The sequence below is a fragment of the Gavialis gangeticus genome, unplaced genomic scaffold (genome assembly GCF_001723915.1).
Source record: "Gavialis gangeticus isolate Ggan-Ray unplaced genomic scaffold, GavGan_comp1, whole genome shotgun sequence".
Taxonomy (NCBI): Eukaryota; Metazoa; Chordata; order Crocodylia; family Gavialidae; genus Gavialis; species Gavialis gangeticus.
The window spans coordinates 57,748,396-57,758,745 of record NW_017728995.1 but is presented as its reverse complement, the minus strand read 5'-3'; the positions used below and the strand labels follow the sequence as shown (position 1 = coordinate 57,758,745).

General features: G+C 47.1%; 1 protein-coding gene across 4 annotated transcripts in view; it reads right to left on the bottom strand.

Moving 5' to 3' along the window:
* Positions 1–10,350, bottom strand: part of PIK3CB (phosphatidylinositol-4,5-bisphosphate 3-kinase catalytic subunit beta) — a 230,936-nt gene that overhangs the window by 74,656 nt on the left and 145,930 nt on the right. For all 4 annotated transcript variants that reach the window (XR_002095095.1, XM_019503673.1, XM_019503675.1 and 1 more), the window contains one exon: positions 7,608–7,831. Coding sequence is in view for 3 of the 4 variants with exons in the window: in XM_019503673.1 (XP_019359218.1) it covers positions 7,608–7,831 (224 nt within the window). In the remaining variant the exon portion in view is untranslated. The remainder of the gene's footprint in view (positions 1–7,607; positions 7,832–10,350) is intronic.

Sequence of the window (10,350 nt, the reverse complement as noted above, 5' to 3'; positions counted from 1 at the left end):
TATCATTTAATTTATTACTTTTTATGGCTGGGTCAATATCAAATTGTCTTCCCTCTAAATAAAGTCCTACATGAGAAAAAGTTGTCTGATCATTTTAAAAAAATAGTATTCGAATTTTCTTGATTTCAGCACAAAAATATGCCACCACCATAATATAAGTTAGGGCCGACAAACTATTAAAAAATTAATTGCAAGATCAAGAAAAAAAATGGCAATTTTGATCTCAGTTAAACAATAGTCAACACCTCTCTAACCAACAGCCAAGAGCCCATACAGCTCCTCCCCCACCAACACCAACAGCACACAGCCTGAGCTCTGATCCCAGCCTGCCCTGCGCCTGCTCCGGACTCGCACTGGCCGGAGCAGACCAGCTGGAACCCATGCGAACAGCCTTCACCCAACCCACCTTGCGCCTCCTCCAGACTCACCTGCCCGCACTGAGCAGAAGTGGTAGCTGGGCTCCATGTGGGGGAAAAGCTGCCCCTTTCCCTCAGCGCTGCCAGGTCTTCTTGCTGCAGCTGCCTGGAGCCCACGCCCAGGCTGCCCAGTAGCTCGTCTGCACTGCCATTGCTGCCCCACTGGGTAGCCTTAAGGTGACGGTGATGGTGGCAGAGAGGAGCCCACAGGGCAGCCTGGGCATGGGCTCTGGGCAGCTGCAGCAAGAAGGGCTCAGCAACAGTGAGGGGCTGCTTTTTCCCTTGTGCCAAGCAGCCGCTTCTGCCCGGTCACCACTGCTTCTGAGAGAGGCTGTGTTCTGTACACCCCATGTCAAAATGGAGGTGTGCAATTAATACTCATTACAAAAATGAACGCATTAATCTGTTTTGCGGTAATCGCATATGTTAACTGCGATTAACTGACAGCCCTAACACATAATTGCTATTTTTTTGAAGATTAATAAATGGCTGTCAATATTCTGTACAGAGTATATCTGACACCTGTTTTATATTAAACATTTTAAAACAGACTGAATTTAGAAACTATTTGCATATTTCCCATTCTGCTCTGAACTGATTTTTTTGTTTTAAAAGGTTAAGATAAGCAGTTACTGAACCCACATTAGCATCTCCAAGAATACCATAGCCATGAATAAAGGTGAAATGAATTCAAGTCTTCAAAAAAGAAGCTTCTTCTGTTGAAGCTTCCCTCTCCCACAAGCATATTGTTATGCATAAGTTTATCTGTAACATCTCAGGCAGGGTTTTCATATAAAAAAAATATTCTAGAAAGCTGTAGCCATTGTAAAATATAATGTGTGGTCTAGCAAGCATTCTTTTGTCTTGCACCTTATTATTATATAGGCTGTGTCAGCAAGAAGGACAACCCTTCGAAAAGGATCATAACCATAATAATATTTAATAACTTCTTTGCCTCTGTCTTCCTCAGTAAGGACCAGAACTGCCACCTCCCTGCTGGGCCCCCTTTGGGCCCCGGGGGAGGCTAACCTGGGCCTAGAGTGAGTGAGGATTTAGTTAGGGAGCTTCTGGAGGGGCTGGACATTTTTAAGTCAGCCGGCCCAGATGATCTTCACCCTAGAGTCCTGAAGGAACTCGCTGGGGTCATTGCAAGTCCCCTGGCACGGCTTTATGAACACTCGTGGTGCTCTGGAGAGGTGCCGGAGGACTGGAAGAGGGCCAACGTGGTTCCCATCTTCAAAAAGGGAAGGAAAGAGGACCCGGGGAACTACAGGCCAGTCAGCCTTACCTCGATCCTGGGCAAGCTGTTCGAGAAAATTATTCTGGCACACATCCAGGAGGGGCCAGCAGGGAACTGCATGCTCAGGGGCAACCAGCACGGGTTCATCAGCGGCAGGTCCTGTCAGACCAACCTGGTGGCCTTTTACGACCAGGTCACTAAATCATTGGATGCAGGGGTGGCAGTGGATATAGTTTTCCTAGACTTCAGGAAGGCTTTTGATACTGTCTCTCACCCCATTCTCATTAGGAAGCTGGGGGACTGTGGCGTAGACACCCATACAGTCCAATGGGTCGCCAACTGGTTAGAGAGTCGCACCCAGAGGGTGGTAGTGGATGGGTCCTTCTCGACCTGGAAGGACGTGGGAAGTGGGGTCCCACAGGGCTCGGTCCTTGGGCCCGCCCTGTTCAACATCTTCATCAGTGATTTGGATGAGGGGGTGCAAAGCACCCTGTTCAAGTTTGCTGATGACACTAAGATGTGGGGGGATGTGGGCACAATAGAGGGGAGCAACAGGCTACAGTTGGACCTAGATAGGTTACAAGGATGGGCGGAGGAGAACAGGATGGGGTTTAACACAGACAAGTGTAAGGTGATGCACCTGGGGAGGAACAATCGGCACCATACATACAGGCTGGGGAACTCCCCTCTTGTCAGCACGGAGGTGGAAAAGGATCTGGGAGTCATTATTGACTCCAAGATGAACATGAGTCGGCAATGTGGGGAGGCGGCTAGGAAGGCCAACTGCACCTTGTCGTGCATCCACAGATGCATCTCGAGCAGGTCCAAGGAGGTGATCCTCCCCCTCTATGCGGCACTGGTCAGGCCGCAGCTGGAGTACTGCGTCCAGTTCTGGGCGCCGCACTTTAAGAGGGATGTGGACAGCATCGAGAGGGTCCAGAGGAGGGCCACTCGTATGATCAAGGGACAGCAGGGTAGGTCCTATGAGGAAAGGTTGCGGGACCTGAACCTGTTCAGCCTTCAAAAGAGAAGGCTGAGGGGGGATCTTGTGGCCTGTTATAAACTGGTTAGGGGGGATCAGCAGGCGCTGGGGGAGTCCCTGTTCCCCCGAGCGCCGCAAGGAGTGACCAGGAACAATGGTCACAAGCTGGCGGAGGGAAGGTTTAAGTTGGACATCAGGAGGCGCTACTTCACGGTCAGGGCGGCTAGGGTCTGGAACCAGCTTCCAAGTGAGGTGGTGCAGGCTCCCACCCTGGGGGTTTTTAAGAGGAGGTTGGATGACCACCTTACTGGGGTCATTTGACCCCAGTACTCTTTCCTGCCATGGCAGGGGGTCGGACTAGATGATCTGCTCAGGTCCCTTCCGACCCTAGAAACTATGAAACTATAAAGTCTGTCGAAAATCAATTCAGTATTTTCCCAATTTAAAACTATGTCCCACACAGCTTCCTTTCCTAGAACTGCTGCCAGATCTTGAAGGTTTCCCTTTCTCTACCAAAACTGATGAGGGACAAGACAACAACATTGTTTTTCCTCACAATTGCTGGCGCTTCACTACAGATTTGGGGGGTGGGGGACAGGGGGTGGAGGGCATGCATCCTTACATGTGTGGGAAGTGGTTTCATTCTTTCAAATACAAGGAGTCAGTTTGGTTGGCTTCACAGGGCACTTTTACACATGCTCTGGGGTGGTGGAGGGGTGCACTTTAAGTTAGAATGGCTCCGAGAGCTGTTTTAATTAAAGCGCTGCCATGACTCCTGCATCAGCTTCCCCATGTCCCCATGCTTAAAAATGGCAGCTGGAGTTCTTGAACTAAAGCTTGCTCTGCGAGTTTCAGTTCAAGCATCCCCTCCACCATTTTTAAGCATGAAGGTGCTGATGCATAAGACGCAGGAAGCTGCTATCAAGTCTGCTCCGACATGCTGGAATTCCAGCATGTCGGAGCAGTCTCCACACTCAGTTTCCTTATTATTCTGGGTAGCTAATTTTGGACATTATTCCTTTTTTCCCTGTAATTCGTCAGTTTGCTTTCCCCTGCTGAAAGGAGGTGTTGGTGTGTATCCTTGTCGGGTTATTATTTTTTAAAATTATTTATTTTAAATTCTTGCTTTTATAATGCTTTTACAAAGCAAACAGAAAAACCCAGATTGGGGCTAATGTACTAAAGTTGCTAGAATTTAACCACTAATGGCTTTCAAGACCAGGCCCAAGACCTTAAATTGGGTGCAGAAGTGTCCGGGACCTTGTCTACCTTCTGGCCCACACTGCCAGAGTGAATGCACAATCATGCCCCTTTGGCAACTCCACTCAGCTGAGCTGCCTAGTATGAAGAGCACTTCAGGAAGGCACCAGCTCATGAAGAGACCACCCTCAACTAGCAATGGAGCAGAATCTGCGTGGGGGCAGAAGCCTCAATTTTCAGTAGCTGGTACTTTCACATTATTTTTGTATCAGCCTCACATACAGAGATTTATAACAATATATTTTGGAGATAACAAAATCCCTGCACCAAAGCCAGCTTCCATTCTTCCCTTTTTTGGGTCACTGATCAGTCGCCTAGCCTTAGCTAGTTGTACACTGCTGCCAAAATAAGTATTGATATTTTGATCAGTTTCCAAAGCCAAAAGACTGTTTCATCATTTTCTCCCATTTCAATTCATTTTTAGAGATTTTATCAGCAACATTATCAAAACAGCAGAGGCATAACTGGGAAGTTCCACGGTCTGGGGAGCAGTTCTGCACAGAGCAATGCTGGCTGCTAGCAGCAGTGTGTATGACTCTCAGTTGCAATGGAAGCTATTTTCTCACCTCATCTGCCAGTGACTGCACCTGAGGCCGCTGTCTCAAGAGCTCCTCACCCTCTCAGTTATGCTACTGCAAAACAGTTAACTCGAACTATGAGCACACAAAAGCAATCACACCTGGGAAATGTATTAAATGGTTCTGAGTTGTTATTTTTTTTGTAAATCATCCATTCTTACCCATTCTACTGTTGTAAAAGCATAGCAGAGACATACTAGAGATACATACATGATGAAACTACTCCTACAAAGAGTAACATTTTGGCTAGGGACAGACATTACATAAACTGGTTTAAGTGATCAGAAACTGGTTTAAACTTGTAACAGAACAGACATTCAGTGCACATAAACCAGTTTCAAAATGGCTGAAACTGGTGGAAGATAAACCTGGTTGAATCAGGCTTAACTGATTTGGCTCAAACCAGTTCTTGCAAATGTCTGTCCCAGACCCCTTCCTGGTTTAGAGTTAAACCAGACTCTCCCAGCATCTCGGCACGCTCTCTGGGCTGGGCTCTCCAGCCTAAACAAGAACAGGCAGGAGTGATGGTCTGGCCAGGGAGGGGTTTAATTCCCCCACTCTCTCTCACCAGCAGAGACCTGAGCCAGGTCTGCCAGGTGCTCCCCTCTCGCTGCTGCACCATGGCCCCTGAGGCAGAGGGGCAGGGAGGAGAGTTAGTTTCCCCTCTACCCCGACTGGCAGCCAGGTCTGCCTGCCATCTCCACCGCATTCGCTCTCTGGTGCAGAACAGGCCCCTGCTGTCCTCTCTGCCAGACCCTGGAGAAATAACCCCCGTCCCTGCCCCCCACCCCAGGGGCCCTGTCTGGCCATGCCCTCGCACCACTACTACAGCACGAGTGGTTAGGGCCCTTGTTGCCAGCAGTATCCCCTGTCAAATGTCAGGGAGCGCAAGCCCCTTACTAGTGGGGACACTACACTGCGAGCCAGCAGAGTTGCAGCAGGCTGCATGTGCTGCCTCTGAGAAGAGGCTCATGCTTACAGAACGGGGATGGGGGCTGCTGCCCCAGTCACAGTAGCTCCTGCCTCACTGCTTCAGTGGATGGGTGGGAGTGGGGCAGACCCAGGTACTGCCTGCAGGACCTCTGGAGGGAGGAGAGGAGGGCAGGGAATGGGGTTCCCTGCTTTGCCCTGGGGCACCGCAGCCGGATCTGCCTGGCCCAGCCACAGCCGCTTCTCCATCGGCACTCAGGGCAGTGTCCAGTGGAATAAGCACCCTTCTGCCAGGAGGGGGCTGGCGCCAAGTGCAGACCATGTGGCAGCTGCAGACAAAGCAGCATTAGTCTGTGCTCAGGGCCAGCCTCCTCCCAGCAGGAGGGGGCTAATTCTGCCAGACACTGCCCTGAGCAGTGGTTGCAGCTGGGCCAGGCAGACCCAGCTGCGGTGCTCTGGAGGCAGAGTGAAGAACCCCACTCCCTGACCTCCCAAAGGCCCTGCAGGAAGTGTCTGACCTCGTCCCTGCCCAGCTGCTGTAGTGGTGAGGGGGGGAGCTACTGTGACTGGGGTAGCAGCCCCCGTCCCTGTTTCCCCAAAAGCAAGCCTCTTCCTGGCAAGGGCCGTGCTGCTGGGCTGGGGCGAGAACTGCTGCTGAGCACGGTAGCACAGAGGGCTTACAGGGCTCTGGCCCTCCAGATGCCAGTGCTGCCATACACAGCCTGCCGCAGCTCTGCCAGCCAGCTCCCCAACATTATGATAGGGGCTGCTGCCCCCAACAAGGGCCCTGCCTCCTCCCGCTGCAGTGGCAGGGTGAAGGCATGGCCAAACAGGGTCCCTGAGGGTGGGGACAAGGACAGGGGTTACTCCTCCTCCATCTGGCATCTGGCAGAGGGAACAGCAGGGGCCTACTCCGTGGCAGGGAGCGAGCATAGCAGCGACAGCGGGCTGACCCAGTTACCAGTGGAGGTAGAGGAAAAACTACCTCTCCTCCCTGCCCGCCTCTGCCTCAGGGACTATGGTGCAGCAGCGAGGGGGGAAACACTCAGCAGACCCACCTTGGGTTTCTGTTGGTGGGATAAAGGGGGGAATTAAACCCCTCTGTGGCCAGTTTAGCCCAGACTGGCCATGCCCCCCATCATAGCTTCCCTTCAGCCAAGGACTCTCTCTAGTGCCCCCGGGCACCTGGCCTCAGCAACTGCAGGCATGTGCCTGCATTTCCTCCGTCCAGAGAGAATGGTTGTCCTGTTACAAACTGGTTCAGGCTAGGCAGGTTAGATTAACCTGCAAAGGTTGAATCAATTCAGGCTCTAGCTTTGTGAATGTCTGCCCCTTTATGCTGCACTGTGAAGGCAGTAAGAATTAAAATCAACTAACTGAAAATTAGTGATTTTTCTTGCTCGGAAAATGTAATTTTGGGGATTGCTCCTGATTCTACTGACACCATTTCAACCTCAATTTTTTAACACTTTTGTATCAATACTATTTGAAAATCAAAAGATAGGAGGTTTAGTGTAAGGCATGCAGACCTACTTTTTTGTGTCAATTATGCAGTGCAATTCTCAGCCTGAACACTATTAAATCATGCCCAAAGATACTCAACAGTGAATTACGGCACATAAAATATAAGCAATAGTTTTAAAAGAGGAGTTTTTTTAGAAAGTCAAGCAACAGAATCTGAATATGGTCCCTACCATTCAGTGTTTTATTGGCCTAAAATCAGTCAGTAGTAAAAAAAGTAAAATAGCAGTTGGCCAAAGTAGTTCTGAGTATACATGAACAAGTACATAAAAAGTCAGGGAGGTGCACTTAAAAATATAAGTTTCTAAAAAAACAAGGATAAAATATATCTTCAGATAGATATTTTATCCACTATCTACACTTACATTATGTAAGTAATTCTTACTGCATTCCTCTTACAGAAGGAACAACTGTTTGCGCAGCGGAAGAATGAGTAGAGCACTTTGTTTTATTAATGAATGAATTCTGACTTTAGTGACCTCAACTTCTAACGTAGGGTCCCTCTCCTTCAAAAGTCAAGGAACTGTAAAGGGAAAACATGGACCCTAAAGCCAACACCACAGCATTTAAACATTATTTCACTCAGCGTGCATTTGCTCTGTACATACTTTTTAGTCACTGTGCTTTCTAACCTGAGGACCAGATTATTTATCTGACTTCAAAGACAACAATGACTCTACCTGGCAGTTATCAAAATGAATGGCCACTACAAGATTTCCACCATAAAGCTTATCTTGGAAGTTTTCTGGGATAGAAGGTTCTTGTTCTGGGGGATAAGTGTGCTTTAACCAGTCCATCCAAGACAGGCTAACAAGTGACTGATTCTTCTCTTCACTGATTCGTCGCATTTTTGTACGGAATTCTTTCACTTCAGGGTCTGGTAAGGCATCAAATTCATGAAGGCCTGAAAGAGTCAGTCAAACAACAGGTATTTAGTGCATAACCACTGCTTGTTTATTCACAAGTATATATACAGCACATATGCAAGGTGGTAAGAAATTCATTTGAGCAACATTAACATATTTTAAAAAAGCAGTGGTCAAAGGCTATTTTACGGCTGCCCAACCTGTGGCCTGCTGGCTGCGTGTGAGCAACGAGGGCTTAAGTTGCAGCCCTGGGGCTCCTGCTGGACTGCTGCTCCCCAAACTGCTCCAGCTGCAACCACTGCCAGAGTCTCCAGGCTCCCCCTTCCTCCTCTAGTCTTCCCTATCTGCCCAGGAAGAGGGGCAGTGCAGTGCACCACAGCTGGGAACAGAGGGTGAGCCTGGGACCATGCGAGTGGGAGTGCGTAAAAACACCTGTGCAGGTGCACTGGGGGGAAAGGCTACATGGCCCCTGGGCATGAAGCCCCCACTGATGCAGCCTGTGGGACACTTGGCCTCTGGACTGCTTAGAAGTTGGACAGCCTTGTGCTACGTGAAAAACCAGTCAACTTGAGGTCATAAACCTTCTCACCCAAAATTGCTGGTGGACAGCAAGTTGAATTTGATTCTAAAGTTTGTAGCAACAACATTTTTAAATAACTTCTCAAAGAGAGAATTTTAATCTGGGTTAAATACATGGTTCAACATAAAAAGTTAAGAACCTCTCCTGTGTCACTATTAAAAGGAAAGCTGCCCCTTTTCTGACCCCAGAAAGATGTCATAAAGATAAAAAGAGCATAAGCTTTAATCATCATCTTCCTCTTGTATCAGGAAATAGATATAGTCAAGTGGGACAGCTAGACATCAGAAAAGCTTGTAGGCCACCAATTTCCCCCTCAAAGATGAAGACAAGCATTTCAGAAGAGGCAGTAGAAGATTGACAGTTTGCAAGAAGGTGCTGTGTTAGCAAATGGAAAGTTTTCCCTGGATAGTGACTTGTAATTTTTAATTATAAATCTGATACCCTCAAAAAACTAAAAAGGCTAAAAATTCCCCACAAACCAAACTTGCTTGTGTGCCTTTCTAAAAGTTATGTAAACTGCTTTGCCTGAAGCAAAAGAGTATGAAAGTGTCACATTTCTTTTGTACTTAGAAGAACATTGTCCAAGCTTTGCTAAAGCACCCGTTGAAATCCACTTCAGCCTTACAAGCTAAAAAATACTGGAATGCATCAATTTTATACTGTGAGCAGACATAATAGGAACTGAAGACTAGCTCTGTAGTCACAGGCTTGCAGAGCCACAAAAACTGAATTATTCAGTCACAGAAATCTTTCAGAGTACTAAGGTTGAAACAGTTAAACTGGCTAAGTCAGCAACAGTTCCATTGTCAGTTTGAACAAATATCAGACAGTTTGTTGCTGAAACCTAGACAGAACTTGCAGTCTTTATAAAAGAGCTAACAATTGTTCATTGTTCTGATGTGTGACGTATGACCTCATTAGTCGCTCTTTGTCTTCATTTACATAGCCAAGAGAACAATCTGACAGCATACTTGAAAATTGTGTATTAAAAAGCCCAAGAGCAATTGATTGTTAAGTCTCTACAAAACAGCTTAATAGTTTTTCCTTATATGATGAATTATATAGAAAAAACTATTTAAAAAAACTATGCAGTGCAACTATTTAAAAAAAACAACACAAAAGTTCACTGAATAAGAAAGGGAAAAATATACAAAGTAGAAACTGGTTTCTACACTCTTATAAAACCCTAATCACTATTCATCGTTCGGTCACAACAGCCTTCAGAATATTGTACTTTACTCCTATCGCTAATAAGATTATACACTACACTCTTCTGTTACTTAACATGATAACTGGCCTTTGAAACGTATCAAAAGCACACTGCACTGCCATATGATAAACTGAAATCTCAGTCTCCCTAAGAGAGATTCCTATTTAGATTCAAGAGCAGCCTCCAGCTTTACTTAAGCCCTCCAATTAGCTCTGAAGGGGGAAGGGAGGATTGCAGTAGTTGAGCTACTCAAGACAACAAAAACTTATTTGCTATTTAGATCATTGACCTAGTGTTGCAGGCAGATGTCAATGTAATGTAAAATCTGTTAGTGCAAGGATGAAGAATTAAAAACAAATCTTAGAGCAAAAAAACTTATTTGCCTGTAGTTTTTGCCCAAATATCTCACATAAACCTTGTGTGAAAAGGAACGGAACTACCTCTACCTCAAAACTTTATGATAGTCTGAGGCAGCAGTAGTTTGATATGAATCCTATCTTACTAATCATGACTGGGAAGGACCACTAATAGATATCAGCTTTTAAACTTCAGATCAGCTCTTGATGCTGGCCAGGAAGTGGGTTGTGATCTTTATGACCACCACCCATTCTATACTTCATTTCTTCATTTTTTAAAGCACTTCTGCAGATGCCTTCTTGCCTGACTGGCCAAGAAGAATCTGTCTGCAAAGCTGCAGTACCAGCATTTAGCGAGATAGAAGCAGTGGCGGGTAGGGAGCTTCCACAGTTTCGGGGGGGGGGGGGGGG